This window comes from Alexandromys fortis, unplaced genomic scaffold, assembly GCF_014885135.2.
Source record: "Alexandromys fortis isolate MF-2015 unplaced genomic scaffold, M_Fortis_MF-2015_v1.1 scaffold_24, whole genome shotgun sequence".
Taxonomy (NCBI): domain Eukaryota; kingdom Metazoa; phylum Chordata; class Mammalia; order Rodentia; family Cricetidae; genus Alexandromys; species Alexandromys fortis.
The window spans coordinates 8,211,613-8,235,613 of record NW_026067906.1 but is presented as its reverse complement, the minus strand read 5'-3'; the positions used below and the strand labels follow the sequence as shown (position 1 = coordinate 8,235,613).

Genomic DNA, 24,001 nt, shown 5'->3' with positions numbered 1-24,001 from the left:
TCTAGCATATATATGTATACATACATATACATATATATACATATACATATATATATATATATATAAAGCCATATGCAGTGTCACCACGGGGAACTGCAGGAAGGTTACACGGGGCTCTGATCCTCTTGGTGACAACCTCCTATGAATCTGTTTTATTTTTGAATAAAGTGATTGAAGAGGCATGTCCTGTGGAAGCTGGCCTGCTGATGAAATAGGGGGTGCTGGCTTTAATCTCCAATTGTAAACGCAGAGCTCCCGCACAAGGAAAATAAACAAACGGAAGTACCAATGGAATTTCTAGGAAACAAAGTCAGTGCGCTTGGTCATTTTTCTAGTTTCCAGAATACATGATTTTGGTAATTAGAAGTGTGAAGGAAATACATTTTATATTGTGATTTAAAAATTATAATTGTCAACTTCTCATTTCTAGTGCCCAAGGACCCACCTAACAATATGACATTTCAGAAGATACCAGATGAAGTAACAAAGTTTCAGTTAACATTCCTTCCGCCTTCTCAACCCAACGGAAATATCCAAGTATACCAAGCGTTGGTTTACAAAGAAGATGACCCGACTGCTGTCCAGATTCATAACCTCAGCATTATCCAGAAGACAGACACGTCTGTCATCGCAGTGTTAGAAGGATTGAAAGGTGGACATACGTACAACATCAGCGTAAGCAGCCGCAGCTTGGCGCTGCCCAGCCAGTTTGTAAAGTCAGCACTGTGAAATATGTCTGCATACCACATTTCAGCCTTTTTCCTTATAAAATACAGCAAGTACTATTAGCTAAAAACCCTTTCTAGGAATAGCGAGGATGCAGTAATAAAGAAAGGAAATGAACATTAAACATAAAGGAGTAGTGACATGCAGAATGACAGCTGCCCTAAAGAAAACTATAAATGGAACATGCAAACATGAATTTTGAAGAAAATCGCAAGAACAGGCCATTTTTGTCATTTCCTTTCTCTAAAGCCTTTGATTCTGCTGTATGTTAATAATAATTTTACAAAGAATGTGAGACATGCAGAAACGTGTGCAAGCTCACATGTATGAGCATATACCCAAATTACTTTTTCCTGTGCTTATTTTTTTATCACCCCTTAGGGATTATCAGCAAAATTGTTTTGGTTCAAAAACATCACATTTCAGTAATCTATCAACTATTATAATAATTCCTAAAATAGTTTCCCTCCCTCAAAGTAATTCTTAGTAATTATCAATTTAGTTATATAAGAATATTGTTCATAATAGGTAAATTTGTTCCTTGCTTCAATTTTCTATCTTCCTGGGGTTCGTCTTGCATTTCCAGTTAAGTTTAATGAAATATCTATTAGAAAAATGAGTGGTCATTTGAACCCCAGTTCAAATCCTGGTTTCTAAATCCATCTGGGAAACTTCTTCAAAAGTTGATTGACAGTCTACTTTTACAAGTTAAAACTTGGGGATAGGAAAGGAAACTTTTGCAGAACATGTTGGGAGGAACCGATATTTTCAGTGGTAGTATAGAAAAAAATGCTATATCAATGTGGCTGCTGAAAATAAGAGTAAAGAAGAAATAAAACAAAACACAGCTGGTCTCTAAAGGAAAAATGTAACTACTTGCAAATTTCAATGTCAACATCTTAGGATATTGAAGTTTATCGTGAATATTTGTATTTATTTAGATGTCTAAGTAATTTCTATGCATTCTATTATTTAAGAAGTGCTTCCTCTTTCCTCACCGTTCTTTTTACTCATCACCACAGTTTAAGTCATATACTAAAGAAATAAATCATTTATTTTGAATAGTTCCTTTTTAAAAGTTACAAATGACCCCAATTTTTTTCAGTTATTGAAACCGAAATTCATAAGATTTGTTTATTTAACATAGTTACCATATACCATGTATTATATTGTAAGTTCATTTCAACAAAAATATTTCCAAAATATTAACATAAGGAAAGGATGGACCATTAATATATAAAATGAGTTCATTCCAGAGACTATATTACATATGCCAAATTGTATTTACTAATTTCATGGAAGTTGGGCTACTCTTGTGGTCTTTGTTTTCTTCAGCTAGATGAGGTGAAGGCAGGGACTCTGGGTCTTCAGCTTCCTGAGCACAAAGCTAATTGAAAGGACTCCCATTTGTGTAAATCACCCTCTGTGTACACAAACAGAAATGTTTTATGAGTATATGCCGCATTATGTAGGCTATGCATCGGATACTTTGGGGCAGGGGTGAAGAAGGGCATAAAGGCCAACTTTCAGGAGGATGATTTAATACAGGAAAATGGGGAGGTGGGAGGAGTTGGGTTTCATCTCTGACACAAGAAGAAGATCTTGAATATGGATTTAAAGGAGGGCAAAATGTGCTAGCTACAGAGAGAAGTAACAGATGTTAGAGTCGAGGGCGAGGTAGGATAAGCACGGTGGTTGTCTACTCTTTTCCTCCCATGGGTTCAAATGGCAGCCAGCTATCCTGGTCTTGGTGCTGGGACCTTTGTGTCAGCATTTAGTCTCACGATTTAGTTCCAGAATATTAATTGTAAGAAACTCTTGATCGTTCATGTTCTTCTGATCTTTATGGTAGTAAGCAGGTTTGAGAAAATATAATTAATAGGCAGATACAATTGTTTTTTAAAAGGGATCATTTTTTAATTGTTTTTAACCATGCTCCCTTGCACACGCATAGACAGAAGGCTTGGAGTCGTGATAAAGCCTTTCTTTGTTTCAGGTTTACGCTATCAACAGTGCTGGCGCTGGGCCAAAAGTGCAGATGCGAATAACCATGGATATTAAAGGTACAAATGAACTGCCTTCCATTAAACTGTTGTTTTCTTTTAACCAGATGGTGATTGTAATCTGAATCATGTGCAGGCGGCCAACCTTTGCTTGATGCGTATGCATGTGATGTGCATGTATATTAAGCAATAGTGGGTGCATATTAAAACTATGGTTTAAACATCAAAATGAAGACATGAATTACTGTTGAAGAGAATGTCTGTCTTAAAGGTTGTCACCTAAACTTTATTTTTATTTGAAAGAGAGTTTTTTAAATCTCTGTTTGGGTTAGGAGTTGGATTCTCCTCAGGTGACTACCAAACTCCCACATAACCAACCTTGTAATTTTGACTTTAACCTAGATCTACCACTTTATTATTTTGGCAGGCATTTTAGTAAAGTTCTCCTCTAGCAAGTAACCATAAGATCCCAAAGAGGAATTTAAGTCCATTTGACAAAAAAAAAAAAAAAATGCCTGCCTAGATATTGAAATCAAGCATTTTTTTTTTGCTACCTCTATCACATAAGGGAATACTAAAAATGAAAGAAAACAAAAGGTCCCAAGATATTTAAGAAAACCCTCGTCCAGTCCTAATAAGAGGGTCTGTGCCTAGTCTTATTGTGACTTATTATGCTGTGTTCAGTTGGTATCTCTGGGAGGCCTTGCTTTTTTCTAAAGGGAAATGAGAGAGCAGTGGATCTGGGGGGAAGAGGGGAGTGGGGTGGGAGTTGGGAAGAGTGGGCAGAGGAAAGAAAATGAAAGCAAAAACAAAAATCCCATAAGGATTTGTTCCAGGGTACCTGTAGCAGAATCCCAGCAAGCACGTCTTTCTAAAGGGATTTATGATGGTCCCTTCTTTGGAAGGGGTAGCAGCAGAGTACAGTGGCTGGCGGACCAACCTTTCAGGCTATTTAGGTAACTCTTGGTTATTTGATAGCCATTTGACTTTGGAAGATCTTCTCAACATAGTCTAGAAACATAGTCTAGACATAGTCTCAACATAGTCTAGAAAGTGCACGTCATTAGTTTCTACCTTGCAGATTGCTAATTATAAGGATTAAGAGCGAGAGCATTTGAAAAAAAATCCTGTAAACAACACCTGAAAATTGTTATTATCAATGACATAGTTACTGTCAGATGCAATTTTACATTTAATCTTTTAATAATGACTAATAAGTATAGGCGTGTTCTTATTTATAAGCCTTTTTTATTTTATTTGATAAATTCTGGAGGAGTGTTTCAGTAGTTAAAAGCACTTGATGCTTCTTCAAAGCCCTTAGATTCAAGTCGCAGCACCTGCTTTGGGTGGCAATGACCTATTCACTTCAGTTCTGGGTTCCAAAGCCCTTGCTCTTTTCATACTGGACAGGTCCCTTCATGCACACTGTGCATATACAGACAGGCAGGCACATATACACATACACATTAAGTTTTTTGACCAGTAACTTTCTATCTTGGAATATACAAACAAACACATAAGTTGTTTCAGCTATAGTTTTTTTTTTTTCACAGAATGACTTTAAGAAGCACAAAGGAGAGGTGAAGCCATACCATCAAAAATTTTTGCATCCCTTTGTATAGGCACACATATATACAAACACAGTGTATACATTTTTTTTTGTTTTACCAAAATTTCCCATTTTACATGTTTCACCCACCTCCATCCCAAAATGATTCTAGCCTCCACTTTTCATCCAAAGCCCACAGAGAGATGCAAGAGCCTGGGGTTGTGGTGGAGTCCCCTAGAGAAAATTTGTCTTTAGTGCTACCTGTGATTTTTCTTAGCTACATGGTGTATTGAAATAGAAGCAGTCATGTATTTTTATCTGACAGATAATACACAGTTGGATTGTGGCACCCTGATAATGGGTCCTTGTTACTGAAATTTGTCCCTGAGGGCTGCTGGTGACCTCACTGAGAAAAGAAAAAAGCCCCAGGCCTCTTCCTACTAAACCCCTCTCTCTATTCTGTGACTGCTACATCAGGCATTTGTAGCTGAAGGCTCTTGCAACCTACTCTTGTGCTTTGTCTCTTCCTTTGTCACAGATTTTACTCTCAATGAACCGCATATGTACCCAGTCTCATTCCAACCTTGACTTGTCAGAATAACAAAGTGGTGTATCAACTAAGAGATTTACTTTTGAATCCAATGCACAAGAAAGAGCGAGTCAACTACTCAACTCAAAAGGTTTTATTCAAACCCTGATATTCAGATTTTACATCTGTTGGCTCAATTCTCACCCATTAAAAGGAAACAATATTGAAAATATTGTGAAAATGTTCAGAGATTCTTTTCTTCATTTTTTTTAAAGATTGAAGTCTTGGTACGTAACTTTCATACAATAAATATGAATATGTATACACACATGTAAGTACTTACACAGCTATTAGAAGAACTGAAAGCAACAGAATCCCAAAAAATATTGGTTTGGAAATTTTTGTGTTTATTGATGTCAAAATATTAAATGTTATGATATTTTTGAAACTATCTTAAAATATCTACTAATGTTAAAGATAAAATAATTTATCACACAAACGTCATGACCACGGTCCAAACTCCCAGATCTCATGTAAAACTCAAGCAGGCATAGTGATTGTTTGTAACCCAGCAGAGACTCAGGATCTCTGGGATAAGTTGGCTACCTAGACTCACTGGATTCTTTATGGTTCTAGCCAAGAGTGATCAAAGCAGACATGAAATATCAAATTCATTCTGGCTCAAGAGTGTACAAACTTATGTGTACACATCTGTACAGTTGTGCACCTATGCACATACATTACACATATATCACATCAATACACACATAAAATGCACATTTATTTAATTCTACTATTTGGAATATTTTCTATAAAAATAACAGGGCAACTGAAGTCAACTGTTTGAGGTTAATTATTATAGAAAATGCTGAAAACTATTTTTAAAAAGTAAATTTTTGTTCTTGGATAAAGAAATCTTATTGAAGAAATACTATGCAGCTGTACCACATACTGTAGCCATTAAGAAGCAAGGGTTAGCATTGTATCTCTGTCTGGGTAAGCCTCACACAAGAAACCAATTTGCAGGGTAATTCTAATGCCTGGTGTGTTATTTAAAAAAAAGAAACAATAGTAAACAATCTGTTACATATCAGTCTGAAATTTTACCAGCTAATATGGATATTCCCCAAAGGGAGCCTGTTATTCAGGTTTTGACATGGATTACCAGTAAAAAGAAGTTACTATGAAGAGGATAGAGAGTAATCAACTCTCTCTCTTTTTTTTCAAGAAAAAGAACACACAAAATATACAAAAGTGTTATTGAGATATAAATAATTTTTGAAAATTATTTGTGACAGCATTTATGGATTGTTTTTATTGCTTGAAGAAGAGTTGCATGTCTGGGAAATTGCACCTGGGCTCCAGTTTCTCAGGAAAGTCTCAAATACATAATTACACCTTTATGAGATAATAATTATTGTTTATCTACTGTACCCAAAGACAACCGTGTAGTTTGCAGGTGCTGTCACTTTCTCTGTCAGTTACTTGTATGAAATGAGAATGTGAAGTTCATTCTTTTATGCTCAGAAAAAAATTAATCATATTTTACTGCTTTTAGCTCCAGCACGACCCAAGACCAAGCCAATCCCTATTCATGATGCCACAGGAAAACTGCTCGTGACGTCAACAACAATTACAATCAGAATGCCGATATGCTACTACAATGACGATCATGGGCCAATCAAAAATGTCCAAGTGCTGGTGGCAGAAACAGGAGGTAGCTCAGATTCAGTCTACCTTGGGAGACTGGGGAATGTGAATTTTTAAATGCTAAGGAAGTTCGACTCAGAATTATCAAGTAAAGTTGACTCAGGATTCTAACTAAGGTTATCAATTATCTAACTAATTTAAGGTGATAAATAGACTATTAATATTATCAGTAATTATATTAATAACTTACATCAAAAATGCTGTTCTCAAATGAGAAAAGACCTAATCATGATATGTGATCTATTTATTGCATACTGGTTGGAGTAATTTGATTTGGCCAAGACAGAACCTTTTCTTTTTAGCTTTTGCCTGTCATTTTTTAATGTAATTTTTATCGACTCACATATTTTTCTCTGCTCCCCACTGTTCCTCAGCCCTCCCCTTCTCCCGTGTTCCCCATGCTTCCAATTTACTCAGAAGATCTGTTCTTTTCTACTTCCTATGTAGATTAGACCCATGTATATCTCTCTTAGGGTCCTCTTTGTTATCTAGGTTCTCAGGGGTTGTAAATTATAGGCTGGCTTTTCTTTCCTTTATGTCTAAAACCACTTATGAGTGAGTACATATTATATTTATCTTTCTGGATCTGGGTTACCTCATTCAACCCAAATGCTCCTCAACCAAAGAATGGTTAAAGAAAATGTGATGCATTTACACAATGAAGTACAAATAGCCATAATAATAATAATAATAATAATAATATAATGACATCTTGAATATGTCATTCGAACAAATGGATGGAGCCAAGAGAGAATCTTGGTAGTTTCTTTAGAAATATGAACATTAGTGACACGTGTCTGATGAACTTTTTTTTGTACTTTAGTGATTCTCAACCTTATTAATGCTGTGACCCTTTTATATCGTTTTTCATGTGGCAATGAACACCCCCATCATAAAATTACTTTTGCTAATACATCATAATTGTAATTTTGCTACTGTTATGAATCATGATATTAATATCTGATATGCGACCCCTGTGAAGGGTCAATCAACCTCCATGGGCATCTCAACCCATAGGTTAGGAACCACTGTTCAATTTGCTACAACAGCACAACTATAGTACTTCAAATTCCTGTGTGATGGAGGACTGTCCAAGTTCATAAACTGAATGGCCCCAATGGTTCATGGCATGACTCTTGAATTCTCTAATGGAATCTTAAAATGCTGTTGATGTGACGATACCTTCAGTGTGATTTGTGGTGGGCGTTCTTTTATCCCTTCTACTAGCTCAGCAAGATGGAAATGTGACAAAATGGTATGATGCATACTTCAACAAAGCGAGGCCGTATTTTACAAACGAAGGATTCCCTAATCCTCCATGTATAGAGGGAAAGACGAAGTTCAGTGGTAATGAAGACATCTATGTGATAGGCGCTGATAATGCCTGTATGATCCCTGGCAATGAAGAGAAGATTTGCAATGGCCCTCTGAAACCGAAAAATCAATATTTGTAAGTATAGTTTATATCAACTGTGCACGACACTACAAGTTCATTAATGTATGCCATCTATCTGCCAATCCATACTTTCATCCTTCTGATGAGTGATGGAATCTCCCATGGATACTGGGCCTGATTGTGCATGCCCTGGAAATGAAGAGCTAGACAAGGCATTATCTATTCATTGCAAAGACATTTATGGGAAAGGTATACAATCCAGAAAAAAGTATGATTTGATGTGATAAGTTGTTTAAAACAATTTGAAACATATAGCACAAGAGAACACACAATGTGGGAGAAGTTAGTTATCTCTGTAATTAATAGATTAATAGTGTGGTTGATGTGTTAGAACTCAGTGTTTTGCTTTTTTTTTTAACCATAGACAATGATGTATATAGGCTTTCAGAAAGTCTTGTGGTTTTTCAATTAATTAAGGTTTTTTTTATGATACCAATACCAATACCACTCTCTCTCTTTTATCCCATCAGATATATGAATGATTGCTTTCTTAATTTTTGTTGAATTCATTGACATTATTTGCTATTTAATTGTAGATATTATTTTAGAAAAGTAAGTTGCCAGTTGAGAAGATAATTATATTAGCCTTGATTTTTCCAAATCTTATTTTTATTACTAATTTTTAAAAGTAGGTGCTCACACTTCAGCATGCTAGTTAAAATAATATTAAATTCCTTATGAATGTTTTTGACTGAATTAGAATTAGAAAATTTAGAATAATTTGGCAAGTGAAAAATAATGTTCTGCCCCCCTCCCCCCCAATGCCACATTACTAAAGATATCTTGTCTACTTCCTCTTCCGGGGTGGCCTCATATATCTCTCTTAGGATTATTTTTGTTTCTGTGTATTCTCTGGGGTTGTGGACTGTAGGCTTGTTATCCTTTGCTTTATGTCTAATATCCACTTATGAGTGAGTACATACTGTATTTATCTTTCTGTATCAGGAAAGGATGGTAGGGGAGTGGGGGGTGGGGGAGAAGGAGAGTGGGGAGGGGAGAAGAGGAGTGGGGAGGGTAGAAGGGGAGTGGGTAGAAAACATGAGGAATTATGAAGATCCAGTTGGGTGAAGGACTGAAAGGGAGAACAAGGAAAGAGATACCTTGAAAAAGGGAGCCATTATGGGGTTAGCCATTATGAGGTTCTCAGGTACTAGGGAAATTTCCAGGAACCCACAAGGATGATCCTAGCTAAGAATCTAAGCAATAGTAGAGAGGGGACCCAAAATGTCCTTTCTCTATAATCAGATTTATGACTACCTTAATTGTAATCGTAGAACCTTTATTCAGTATCTGATGGAAGCAGATGCACAGCTAAGCACTGGTCCAAACTCCTGGAGTCTAGCCATAGAAAGGGAGGAGCAATGTTACAATCAAGGGGGCCAAGACCATGATGGGGAAACTCACAGAAACAGCTGACCCAAGCTAATGGAACTGACAGCTGGGGAACTTGCATAGACTGAACTAGGCTCTCTAAATTTGGGTGACAGTTTTGTGGCTTAAACAGTTTGTGGGGCGACTATCAGTAGAACCAGTATTTATCCTTAGTGTATGAACTGGCTCTTTGGAACCCATTCCCTATAGAGGAATACTGTGCTCAGCCTAGATACAGAGGGGAGGACCTTGGTGCTGCCTCAAGTGATGTAACAGACTTTGTTGACTCCCCATGGGAGGCCTCACCCTCTCTGAGTATGGGATGGAGAGAAGGTGGGGAAGTGGGAGGATGGGAGAGAGAGGGAACTGGGATTTGCATGTAAAAGAGTTTGTTTTAAAATTAAAATAAAAAAGAAATAATGATCCATCATTTATTATAAAAGGCAGTTAGTTTAATTTTTGGTTGTTATTCGAACTAAACATTTTAAAAATAATGAAATTTCATATTCTTATTCATTGTCTTTTGCATATTGTTTTCTAAAAAGATTTCTTTCACAACAGATGCTATCATAAGAGTTTGATAATGCTAGAGAAAAATCATGCACTGTAATTTGTTTTATAAATTTAAATGGTTTTTGTGTTTTAGTTTTCAAGTTAGGTAATTTCAGGTGTCTTCAAGGATGATCTTCTGCATTGTTTGTTTTTTATATTTGTAAAAATGGGTAAGCACAGTTAGACACATAATGAAAATAGCAATTATTGTTTTTCATTTGTGTACATGTGAACAAGACAATTCTACATAATCTTTGTTCTTTGATTCTGCAATATTTCCAAAAATAAGCTACACTAGTTACAATGCTTCATATTTTAATTACAGTAGCCACATTGTTACTCATATTAAATTGTTCCATCTAAACATATCTGTGAGTGAGATTATCGGCTTAATATTCTTCGGCTACTGCTGCTTCATGAGTTTGGTCAAATCACAACTCATTGTCCCCTAAAGTCAATGAGCCTGAGAGCAAGATAATTAGTTATTTGATTAGATTAAAGTATAGACTTTTCCTTATTATAACTTAGTCTTAAGCTCATGTCTTGTAATTTATTTTTCATGAATAAACTATTAATTTTCAATAATTATTTGTCAAAATAATTTCTTGAAAAGATAATGGGATATGAAAATTGTTTTTCTTGTATAGTTTTAGAACAATATCTTTGATGAACATAAGCACAAAAGTAATCAATAGAATACTTTCAAAATGAGTTAAATAAAACATCAAAAATGTCATCTTTCCTGATGAAATAGGATTCATCCCAGAGATATAGGAATAGTTCAACATAGGTAAAGCAATAAACATAACTTAAAACATAGATTCAAGAACAGAAACCACATTGTCATCTCGTTAGTTATAGAAAAAGACCTTTGACAAAATCAAGCATCCATTCATGATAAAGTTCTAGTGGAACTAGAGGTACAAGAGATGAACTTCAGCATAATAAAAGCAATATACAGGAAACCTGCAACCAGTGTCATCCAAAACAAAACTCAAAGCATTTTCATCAAAATTAGGAATATGACAAGGATCTCCACTTTCTCCATACCTATTCAACACAGTGCTTGATGTCTTAGCTCAAACAATAAGACAAGTGAAGGGGTTAAAAGGAATAAAAATTGGAAAAGAAGTCAAAGTATCATAATTTGCATATAATATGATTATATGTATGCATGTATGTATAGTTTATATGTCTGTAACCTTTAATACTCCACTGGAAAACTCCTAAGTCTGGTAAACACCAGCAAAACCATCATCAAAGTACCAGAATATAAAATCAACACATGAAAATCAGTAGCTTTTTAAAACACAAATGACAAACGTGTTCATAAAAAAAAAATCAAAAACAATACCACTCAATATTGCCTAAAAGTTATCTTAGAGTGAATCTTTTTTTTTTTCTTTTATAGGTTCAAATTTAGAGCTACAAATGTCATGGGACAATTTACTGACTCAGATTACTCTGACCCTATTAAAACTTTAGGTAAGATTTTGTAGTTCAACTTATCGCTAGTTTTTCTTTTTTATGGGTATATATGTGTAGCATCTGTGCATGCAGACATGCATGTTTGCTTGTGTGTGGGTGCAAATGTATTTGCAGGTAGCATGCATTTGTGTTCATATGCATGTCGAGGCTGGAAGTTGGTGTCATGTCTCTTTCCACCTTGTCTGCTCTATTTATTGTGAAAGGGCCTCTTGATGAATTCAGAGCCTTTAGATTTTGCCGATAGTAGCTTTCTTGTTAGCTCCAGGGGTCTTGTGTTGGGATTACATACCATCACCATGCCCACTAATCTTTTAACATGAACTCTGGGATCTGAAATCTGGTTCTCTTCGATGCAAGTCAGACACATTATCCACCAAGCTATCCTTCGAGCCTCTACCTATGATATCAATGTATTTAATTGATGGTAACAGTTATTAAATGTTTTGTAAATAGCTAACCCATGGCTGCATAGTCTTTGATTACAAATGTATCTTAAAGATAACTTTTTAAGGAAAACTGATATTTTCAACATCCTTTTAAACGATAGATGCTCCAACTATTCATATCTGGCTATAAATTTTGTTAGAGTTTTCATTTCTTGATGATATTCTAAATAATAAAGTATTTTGTTCTTTAAATATACTGCTTACACTATAAAATTCTTCATGAGTGAGAAATCATATAATAATGTTTAACCTTGAAAAACTCTCAAAACTACAAGCTTCCCTACAAAGGGGGGGGAGGGGGCAGTAAAAAAATCAGGAACCATGTAGTCCAAAGACATGGTTTCTTACATTTTTCCAAAAGGCATAATATAGAACACAGTTTCAAGATACTTGGCAGTGTTTTGATTTTCATTTCTCTGATGGCTAAGGATGTTGAGCTTTTCCTTAAGTATCTTTTAGCCATTGTGGATACTTCTGTTGAGAGTTCTCTGTTTAGGTCTGTACCCCATTTTTTTATTGGATTATTTGTTCTTTTGATGACCAATTTCTTGAGTCCTTTGTATGTTTTGGAAAACAGCCCTCAGTCTGATTTGGGATTGGTGAAGATCTTTTCCCATTTTTGTAGGCTGCCATTTTGTCTTGTTGACCATGTCCTTTGCTTTACAGAAGCTTTTCAGTTTCAAGAGGTACCATTTATTAATTGTTTCTCTCAGTGTCTGTGCTACTGGGGTTATATTTAGGAAGTGGTCTCCTGTGCCAATGTGTTCAAGTGTACTTCCCACTTTCTCTTTTATGAGGTTCAGTGTGGTTGGCTTTATGTTAAGGTCTTTCTTTGGTCCATTTGGACTTGAGTTTTGTGTATGGTGATAGATGTGTATCTATTTTCATTCTTCTACATGTTGATATCTAGTTATGCCAGCACCATTTGTTAAACATTTTTTCTATTTTTTATATTTTGCTTCTTTGTCAAAAGTCAGGTGTTCATAGATGTGTGGATTAATATCTGGATCTTTGATTTGATTCCACTGGTCCTCCTGTCTGTTTTTATGCTAATAACAAGCAGTCTTTAGTACTATATCTCTGTAATAGAGTTTGAAGTCAGGGATTGTGATGTCTCCAGGAGTTCCTTTATTGTACAGGATTATTTGGCTATCCTGAGTTTTTTGCTTTTCCATATAAAGTTGACTATTGTTCTTTTGAGGTCTGTGAAGAATTTTTCTGGGCATTCCATTTTACACCTTGTAAGAATGGCCAAGATCAAAAACATTGATGACAACTTATGCTGGAGAGGATGTGGGGTAAAGGGAACACTCCTGCATTGCTGGTGGAAGTGCAAACTGTTTACAGCCCTTTGCATATCAGTATGATGATTTCCACAAAAATTAGGAAACAACCTTCTTCAAGACCCAGCAATACCATTTTTGGGTATATATCCAAAGGATGTTCAATCATGCTACAATGACATGTGCTCAACTATGTTCATAGCAGCATTGTTTGTCATAGCCAAAACTTGGAAACAACCTAAATGCCTCTCAACCAAAGAATGGATAAAGAAAACATGTGTAAATGGAATACTACACAACAGAAAAAAATAATGACATCTTATAATTTGTGGAGAAATGGATGGATCTAGAAAACATCATATTGAGTGAGGTAACCCATACCCAGAAAGACAAATATCATATGTACTCATTCATAAGTGGTTTTTAGACATAAAGCAAAGAAAACCAGCTTACAATTCACAATCCCAGAGAACCTAGACAACAATGAGGACCCTAAGAGACACATACATAGATCTAATCTAGATGGGAAGTAGGAAAAAAAAAGATTTCCTAAGTAAATTGGGAGCATGGGAACCATGGGAGAGGGTAGAAGAAGAGGGGAGAGGTAGGGAGGGGAGCAGAGAAAAATGTATAGCTCAATAAAATCAATTAAAAAATTTAAAAGGACACTTGTCAGCAATGGCTTTCTCTTCATTTTGTATACTGCAACCAAGGGAGGGGGCTAAACAAGCCCCAGTTTCAGAAACGCATACTGTTTGTGTTTGGAAAGATGACTACTTTCACCAAATCATCCAGAACTAATTCCTACATGCCCTATAAATGGAGGGCACCTTCAGCCTGTGAATGATGCGGGATGAAAGATGAAGCTTTCACAAAGGCCACAAAAGCAGTGACCAGTGGGACACAGACCAGACAGAGCAAACTGAGTCCCAATGGGCTGGTAAGTGGCCAAGAAGGGACCCATTATCCAATGACTCAAAGTTCAGTGTAATATTCATATATCAGCCATGTAAGGAAAGCCTATTGGACGCTTTCTTAGACTGACCTTTTGGGGACTCCCTCTTGATGGATAGTGGTTTTATAATTGGCTTTTGCCCCGTAATGTTTAAATGGCTATCGGAACAGTGACAGATGCGAGAGGAGGCCATTAACAGAGGCCATGGAATAGAAAAAAGACGCCTGGCAAAAGAGCACGGCAGAGAAGATGAAGCAGAAGGACTCGGAATGGAAATAAGATTGATTGTCTCAGTGGTGAGAAAATGCCCACGGAGGGAACGGATCCCTGAGCACCCGGGGGCAAGCAAAGAGACATGGATTTGCAAGAATACCTTTGCGTTACCAGATGATGACAATGGAAGCCTGAGTCGTTTTCCGTCCCAGGTATGCCGTGTGCCAGTCAGGACAGATGGCATCACTTACAGCAGACCAGTGGAGCCCAGCGCTGCCAACAAGCCTGCTGAAGACATATGCATGAATGTAATCCTAGACTTCATGGAGGGAGGATAGGTCCCATTCAAGGTTATCCAATCATGGGCAGATAAGCATTCATTTAGTAATATTTGCATACCATTGGCAACAAACACTGAACTGAATAGCCTATCAACTAATAATTCAATTTTGAGAGATTTGCCAAGGTTGATCATGCTTGAGGTAGTTGTCCGTCTCATGGGTGTTAGCATATAGGACTGAAAATAAGGGCCAAGAAAAATCATCTTATACCAACTAACTAAAAGGGTTAAAATTTAGTGAATATCTGCATTGAGGGAACGCTTTATAACATGTAGTAGTAACTGGGAAATGACATACACCTTACTTTAATTGTATTTAATTGATTTTGTTTTCACTTTAGAGTGAGTCCTAGCATGCTCATTTTCAGCGTTTACATGATTTTACTTTCACAGCATGTACTCTCTCCAGCTTTTTCAATCTTCCTCCTAAGGCATATGAGTTAGAGGAGACTGTGTGTAGGCAATGTGTGGTTTCTAAGATTTAAGAGCTGAAGGTTTCTGTGACTTGAAAGCCAGACATCCCTTTCTGTACCTAGCAGGGCCCTTGTCAGAGCAGAGCAAGAAGACACCCTAAAGCCCATGGCAAAGGGACTCTCTGATGGCTTTCTGCTGTCATAACACGTACCATTTAATTACTGTGCAAAACATGTCCTGGTGTATTCAAGCTGAGAAAGAGAAGGGGGAGGAAGATTTTGTGTGTGGGTGTGTGTGTGTGTAAGAGAGAGAGAGAGAGAGAGAGAGAGAGAGAGAGAGAGAGAGAGAGAGAGAGAGAGAATATTACTATGCCATCTTCACCATTGATCACATTTTCCAAGGTCACCAATAAGCAGAAGGAATGTTTATCTACTTAGTAAGACAGTGTTGATGTGGGACAAACCTCACAAACTCCGCAGTCAAACAGATATATTTACTATGCTATTCACGTCGTTGGTATGTTGACTTTAGATACCTCAAGATAGCTATGAACACGCTTAAAGTACTTAACTTTGGAAATCCTAGTTCTACAATGGCAATGCTAATTAATACCTCCTTTATAAATCACCCGAGAGATTTATTCAGATTAGGGAATGGCTGTGCGAGTATGAAATGATTACTAATGAGGAAACCTGACACTGTTGCTTAAATTAAAACCTGGGAAGTGGCCTTAGAAATCAAACCCTGTGTCCACTCTGAACTCTGTAGCATGCATTGCTACAGATAATACTAACCCATAAGCAAGAAACCTGATGTAGTGGGTTTTACCCTAGCAAAGACATAGGCGGCATCAGCTTTCCGATCCATGCAGTGTGACTCTGGCCAGTGTCATGCTACTAACTACTGTACAACATCATGGGGGAAGACAAAACAACAACAACAAAAAACCCCAACATGTTCTGATGCTGCCTCCAATTTCCTTGTGCCAGAGACTGATGCCTCTGCTTGCTTGCTGTGCTGGGCCCCTTTCTCATCTCAGCGTTTTAAGATATTTCTAGCTGTTCTCGTTTCTTTATCATCGTGTCTTGGCTTTTAAGGTTAGCATTTCAGAAATAAGCATGTTTTTGAAGTGTATTTCATTCTCTTTTGGTTTCTGAACAAAGATTTGACAATAGCTTTTAATTTTTTAAACAATGAATAAATGACTGTTTTCTCACATTCTGGTGGGCACCGTTTTTCTCCTTTCAAAATTTTGTCTGTCTGACTGTAGGAAAATGTTCTTGTAGAGCATTTTAGGGCATTCTTATTTTTAAATGAATTGATTGACCATTAGAACAATACCTATTTGTGCTTTGCAATGATGCCATGGTATAGGATACTGAATAGGATACTGAATCATGCCAATTAACAGATGCATCACCTCAAACTCTTATCATGTTTCCCTCCTATATAATCATATTTCAAAAATATTGATATTAGTTTTGGCAAGATAGGTCTGAGTATATTAGCTTACTGGGCGAGCCTGACTACCTCAGTGTGATACACAACTTACAGTAGGGTCAATTTTCAGAAACTGTCCTCTTACTTCTACTGGCTTGTCTTCACTTGCCCATTCTTACACACACACACACACACACACACACACACACACACACACACACACACGTGGGTGCGTGCTTTAAAAATTATAAAATTATAAAATTAACTGTAGCTAATTCTTCATGTTGTTTTTTAATATCCTAAAAAACTAGTAATTTTCATAAGAGAAAGGACAGTCTCCCCGTATGTTAACTCTCAGATCGTATATACAGAATGAAGAGCCTAGAATGATGAAGCCAATATGGTAGCATGAGAATAATACCTTTCATTTAACTCAAAGTCTTCATTTAAAAACGTTGAATCCCTGTGCTAAAATTAAGTGATACTAATTTAAGTCAGAAAATAACAGTTATGAGAAATGTGTGCTTTTTATTATACATTGCTAAACTGCAGTGCTAGAATATATTACTGAAATGAAGCCATTTAATTAACAGAGGCCAAGACTAGGGAGGAAATGGCTTTTATATATTATGAGTAATACCACATAAAAGAATCCCACTTCGTATGACAGGATTTGGAGAAATGACCTCATTCCTGCATAGCGGTGAATCAGAAAGTGTGCCCTACAATCACGGTACAATGTGTCTCCTCCTGAGGGCACTTAGTACATGTGCTCAGAGGATTACACGCTGTTTATTAATATATTACTTGTCATTTCCTCACCTGGGCCAGTGCTTTGAAATGGCAATCTAGTCTGAAATTTCATTTTGTGGTCTCTGAAAACTGTCCTAAGGCTCTGTGTCTTACCATCATCTGATCAACGTGGTGATGATCCTTCCTTATTCACCTTCCTGTTTCCTTTGACAAGAATATCTCCATAGGAAGCCTTACCCTCTCTGAGAAGTGGATGGGGTGGGGGGCTGGGAGGGAGGTGGAGGGGATGGGAGGAGGGGAGGGAATGGGAACTGGGATTGGCGTGTAAAATGAGAAAAAAATAGTTTTTAAAGAATAAATAAATTAATTTTAAAAAGAAAATCTCGTTATATGTAGCATGCTAAAAATTCATAAAACAAAGCACTGGGGCTTTAATAAATGAGGAAGTACAGTTAATATCATATGAGACACTTGCTCTTATAGCATCCTTTAAATGGAGCTTGATATACTAGGGACTATGAAATTCTGATGACTATTTAAAACTCAGTATTCATTCAACTCTTCCAGTAGCCACAGGAACTTATCAGCATTTTATAATCACCAATTTAGAGAAGAGAGATAAAACATGAATCTTTGTTTATTTTAAAGATCTTGAACTTATTTTGTCATTGAACTGAAACATTTTTATTGCAAAATTATAAATCATATCACTTAAAATCTCCCCAATACAGCATATGAATGTAAAAACTTTCCCATAGGAGTTAGAGAGATATATGTATTCGTTCTATAACAAATCATTACGATATTATTGAACAACCCCCTGCAAAAAAAAAATGATGTGACCAGGAGCTGTAGAATAGGTTCAGTGGTTTTTAAAGTGCCTGTTACATTATAGAGAAGAGTTAGGTAACCAGCAACTGCATCAGGATGCTTACAGTGCCTATAATTCCATTCCAATGATTCTTGGAACTTACTTTATTTTTCTTTCTCTCACATTGAGACTATGATTTTATTTATTAAAAAGCACATGTGTTACTATACAAACATACATATATACATAAACACACACACATGATAGTACCAATGGGGAGTAAATTATCAAGGCAAGAGAGTCAAATGCAACATAAAGGTTTCTTTTTTTTCAGAGCAACTACAGTAATGGAGTTTTCTTCAACTGAGAGTAGGATTCAGTTAAAAAGAGTAACTAGCACAATTTGTACGTACTGACTTTGAAATTATAACCCTAAGTCTCAGTAAAAAAAATCTGCTAAGTAAATAAAAGTCTGGAGTTTATTAGTAAAAAAATAAGCAATTATTATATAGATGAAATTATAAATCCATGAGCCTGTCTGAGCTCACAGAGGTAAAACAAACAATTGTGTGGGGAAAGAAAAAAAATTTAAGAACTGACCCACCAAATTAAAAAGAAGAAGAGGAAGAGAAGAGGAGGAGACAGCAAATGCAATTTGTTTCACTGGATTGCTTAAGTACTAGGCTAAGAAACAGTCCGTGTGGTTTGAGACTCAAGACAGAACTCCAGTATAGTGTTAATCATCGTGTTTGATCTTTTTCAGGTGAAGGACTTTCAGAAAGAACTGTCGAGATCATCCTGTCAGTTACCTTGTGTATCCTTTCAATAATCCTCCTTGGAACAGCTGTTTTTGCCTTTGCAAGGTGAGATGTGTCGCAAATGCTCCGTGGGCGTTACATCTGTCATAGTCCAATCAAGAAACCACAGCAATTATCCAAATGGGAAACACTTAGGTTTAATTTTTCTTATATTTGTAAAGCACCCAACCTGCCTGGAATATATATTACAATGTTTTGAAGTATGCAATGCATTATGAATTAAACACATCTAGCCTTAAAGAAGTAAATTCTGCTAATTTGACAGGAAATGTTCGATATAAATGCCAGAGAGAACAGGAGTGAAAGAGAACTAAAAGGAATCAAGAGCTGAGAGTGCAGTTGAGTAGTGAGTCTCGTTAGACTAGGGAGACAGAACGAGGAAACTAAGAGCCATGAGGTCTTCTCCCAAACGTTGTCATGGGATGACTATTATAAGCATATGCAACCTTTCTGTGGCAAAGAAGCATGTCAGGGAGAAAGTGGCTCTTTGCAGACGTTACCCATCCTTATTGGAAGGTGGGAAGGTTGATTGTTGATGTATCTCATTTATACAGAATGGTTTGGGCAGATGAGGGCTTTGTGGAATGATTGGCTAATGAGATGGGCAAAGGAGCATTGAGAACTCCTCAGGTGGGCTCCCATTAAAATTTCAGCACCTGTCAGGTATGTGGTGCACTGAGCACTTGGGAAGCAGAGTCTATCTTTGTTTGGGACCAACCTGATCTATATAGTGAATTCTAAGCAAACGAAGGCTGAAACATGAGACCCTGTCTCAAAAATCAAATCAAATCAAATCAAATAAAACATTTAGTACTAGAGGCCAGAAAAACAGCACCTCCCTGACCCATTGCCTGCTCAGTTTACTTTGCCACACTGGACAAAGTTTAGCATCCTGGCAGGTGGCAAAGGAGAAAAAGCAATCAAGGTTCAGTGGATTATCACAGAGGGCAAATGGAGGTTGGTGAAGGTGAAGTTTTCTATCTAGACCACGGATCAGCTTTGTCTCACCAGATGCTCCCCAAGTAACCACACAGAGACTTATTACTAATTGTAAAAGCTCAGCTAGCTTAAGCTTGTTTCCAGTCCGCTCTTACAACCTAAATTAACCCATTTCTACTATTTATCTGCTGCCCTAAGACTCGCTGACCTCATCTATGAACTTCCCACGGTGATTCTTCGCCCTCTGACTCAAAACTCCTCTGATCCTCACTCCTTCTTCTGAGCATTCTCTCTGCCCTGAAAATCCTGTCTAGCTATCGACCAACCAGCTTTTTTATTAACAATGAGACCAACACATCTTCTCAGTGTATAGAAGGATTATTCCACAGCAGATCGATTTGTAATTTGGAGACAATAAGGTACATGAAACAGAACATGGTGGTTTCAGGCTACACACACACACACACACACACACACACATACACACACACACAGAGAGAGAGAGAGAGAGAGAGAGAGAGAGAGAGAGAGAGAGTCACAAAGTGAGTCTGAGTAGGGTTAAGGTGTTTCAATCAGGTGCGAAAGTTCTAAACCTTTTACCTAAGAGACAGCTGTTAAAGGTGTTCATTCCTATTAGGTTTTTTTTCACACATCCTTCCCTTCTCTTAAGCTGCATGTATATATTTGCTTTTCAACGTGTCTCTTCTGATTCTCAGCACTTTTAGCCCTGTCCTTCTCCTATAAAACCTCAGGGGAGATCTCTCTTCAGTCCCTTACAATGGAGGTTCACCTGAGAAACTGCCAAGATAAGTGTTTTTATTTGTGAAAATAACTAGCCTACTACCTTTCTAAATGCTCCATGGGCTTAATTTTTAACTCAAAACCTTGTCCGTGTAGGTTGGGTGTCACATGCCGCCACCTTTTCCACCTTGAGTCAAGTCAGCATTTAAATGTATGATTTGAAAGTCTCCTTTAAGAAACATCTTCTTTGTAACAGAAGCTGGTTTTTGGTTCTTCTAGATGATAACAAGGGGAAGCCACTATTCTATACAATTAGAAAGAATTTACATTTTAGTAAGAGTTGTGGCACATTATCAAAATGCCTCAATATGAAGGAAAACCCTCAAACAATAAGAAAATGCAGAAAGTATGCTGTACAAGTTATGGGCCTTGCCAATAAGAAGTACTCAACATCATTGTTCAAATCATTTGCTCCAAAACTGCATTTGACCTCCTGACTTCTTACAAGATGAACCCTTGTATGGGCAGGAAGGGCTCTCCTATTCAATACAGCTTCTCAGCATCTTCTTTCAGCCAAAGAGCATTTTTCTTGGGTGAACATCAAGTGTTAACGTTTTCTGAAACTGTTTTAATTCATCTCATCTGAAGTGTGCTCTCTTCCCTCATCTGGCTCCAGAGCATCTAAGTCAAACTGGACTTCTCTATGTTCTCCAAATATTACTACTAATAATCACACAAAATACCTTATCAAGGAGTTAAGCACTGCCTCATGAGTTTTCAATATTTTTCTTCACTATACATTTTGAACATACTTCTCAAATATATAGTGCCTCTGAAGGTGGGGCTACATTTTATGCTCTTGATATCATCTTAGATATCAATATTTTTCATACACAACCCAGGAAAATATTAATGATTAACACAGATCCAAATTAGTGTCTTGTAATGTATCACACCATACCTTAGATAAACGAGTAGAGAAAGGCCTTAAATTAAAATGTTTTGGGGCTGGTGGGAGCTCATTCCTTTAATCCTAGCACTCTTGATGCAAACTCAGAAAGACTCCTTTGAGCTCAAGGCCAGTCGGGTTTAAATATAGAGTTTCAAACCGCCAGAACTACAAAATAAAATAAAACTCTGTCTTTAAAAAAAAAACAGAACAAGCAAACAAACAAACAAAAAAATCCAATGATTCATTAGGTGTTCAGGGTCATATTACCCAGATCTGAACCTAAACTTGAGTTTTCTGATTATAAAATAGAGATAATATTTTACACCTTATATTCCCATAAAAATGAAATGAGACAATTTAAAAGCCAAGTTATATATTTGATGCATGTAAAATATTCCATTATAAGAAACAATAGCTAATTGATTTTTAGCTATTTTAGCTATTTTAGACTTAGATATTTCCATTTTATTTTCCTTTTGTGAGAAAATGAGGAGAAACTAAAGGGGGAAAGGGTAGGTCACAGGGAGCAAAAGAATTATTTGTCTGAATGGTTTTGTTAAAAAAGAAAGAAAAAAAGAAAGAAAGGAAGGAAGAAAGAAAGAAAAAGAAAACACTGTACCTAATCTGCCATGCTTTCCATGATAGTTCCTGCCCTGATAGTCCTGCCCTTGTTTCAGAATTAGACAGAAGCAGAAAGAAGGTGGTACATACTCTCCTCGGGAGGCAGAGATCATTGATACTAAATTCAAGCTGGACCAGCTCATCACGGTGGCAGACTTGGAACTGAAGGACGAGAGATTAACGCGGTGAGCACTCTCCTCTGGGCAAGCCGTGGTTCAGAGGGCCTGGAGCCATGACCCTCTTCTGACCTATGCTTGTTGGAAGTGTTTGTGGGGCTCCAGTTTACACAGGTCACAGAGATCTTCTTTCAAAGGCTAACCTCCATCTTCTACACACTTCTCCCTGCAATGCAGAGACTCAGTTTTATTTGAGTTCACTGTGAACCTTGCTTGGACTATAGTACTGAAACGAGACGTTTTCTCTGAGATGAAATATTTCTACGCATTAAATCTTTAACATTTTATTTCATAATTCTTCTCATATAAAAGATTTTCTAACTTGGATTTTTCTAGAAATGTCCACAAATATTTACCATAAGCTTAATTTAATTATGCTTTCTAAAAGCTTGCTGTTGTTTATACCATTTATTACCGTTTATGAGAGCTCTATTCATAGTGCTTTATTTCAGCATAAAATTATATAAATGTCCAAACTGTATATGCCACTTATATAAGCCTACTTAGAATTTAGAAACCATGCAATATAAAAAGCATATTACCTTTAGAAAAAAATGTCACCATGTGTGCCGAATGAGTGACATTGCAGCTTAACTTTTTTTAAAAAATAAAAAGTTTAACTCTTTTGAAAAGCATTCATACTGTTCATAATATTAGCATATTTTAAAAGCTTATCAAACAAGATAATTTCCTAAGTACTTAACAAAAGCTGTCACGAGACTTTCTTAAGTGTATACTTATGTGAGCTCCAACGCCACAAGGTTCTTCTAAGTACACGATTGTTCCAAGGCGTTGGCAAAGCTCTCTTGACATTTTAAAAGTTATAGTTAATTCTTACAAGGGCGCATTAAAATGTTGAGCATCAAAAGTAATTTGTGGTTACTACCTTTCAAACTTGGTCTTTATGTGATCATACGGTTCTCATGTCTAGACGGTGTGCTACCTAGGGAGGTCCTCCAAAACCCTAGGAAACGAAAGTTATTGAGTATCACTACAATGTAAGGACATTTCATGTGTGAGATAACCTTTTAACTTTTAGATATTGATCACTGTTTGTATTCCACTACAATCAAAGGAGGGCGCTCTAAAGGTTTTTGTATGGAATTGTATGTTACCTAGTAGTATGTAGCTTGTTTGTCTTTATATAAGCAAAACTATATGTGGAAGAACATTGGATTCCCAACACAGCCTCCACAGTAAACCATATTATCAGAACACTAGAGCATCCTCAGCTCCAGCTCACCTCCTGGTTCTCTTGAGGACCAACCAAACTTCATCAGTTGCTCTCTTTCTTCCTGCACTCTTTTCTCAATTCCCACAGGGCCAGGCTGGCCACAGTCCTTCTGAATGTGTATAAGGGAATAACTTCAACTCTCTCAGCGACATTATTTGGAGCTGCCTAAAAAATATAGTGGAATCCTGCCATCCTGCTGTGAATCACAGGAAGGCTACAAAAAATCTGTATGACCATTTTCATTTTGTCCTGAAGCCTCTTTATTGAACTGGCAAAAATCCACAGTAGGCAGATCTTGAGAAGTTCAGTACAGTACCGAGTGTGGGGTGGGGTGAACTTAACATGAGAAAGAGCGCTCATTGAGGTGACTTTTCCTCATGGATGTAGGTGCTGGGGTTCCTTTCCTGAACATGATGTGTTTGCACGGTGTAACCATTCTCTACTTCTTAGCATTCAACACAGCTAGGACACTGTGTGGTTT

The 24,001-nt window shown here is 36.9% G+C and overlaps 1 protein-coding gene across 2 annotated transcripts in view; it reads left to right on the top strand.

Moving 5' to 3' along the window:
* The window catches only part of Ptprq (protein tyrosine phosphatase receptor type Q), a 172,134-nt gene that overhangs the window by 116,480 nt on the left and 31,653 nt on the right, over window positions 1-24,001 (top strand). For both annotated transcript variants that reach the window (XM_050135561.1, XM_050135562.1), the window contains exons 29-35: window positions 431-675; window positions 2,723-2,789; window positions 6,366-6,524; window positions 7,745-7,967; window positions 11,308-11,381; window positions 18,803-18,902; window positions 22,167-22,295. In XM_050135561.1, the coding sequence (XP_049991518.1) occupies window positions 431-675; window positions 2,723-2,789; window positions 6,366-6,524; window positions 7,745-7,967; window positions 11,308-11,381; window positions 18,803-18,902; window positions 22,167-22,295 (997 nt within the window). The remainder of the gene's footprint in view (window positions 1-430; window positions 676-2,722; window positions 2,790-6,365; window positions 6,525-7,744; window positions 7,968-11,307; window positions 11,382-18,802; window positions 18,903-22,166; window positions 22,296-24,001) is intronic.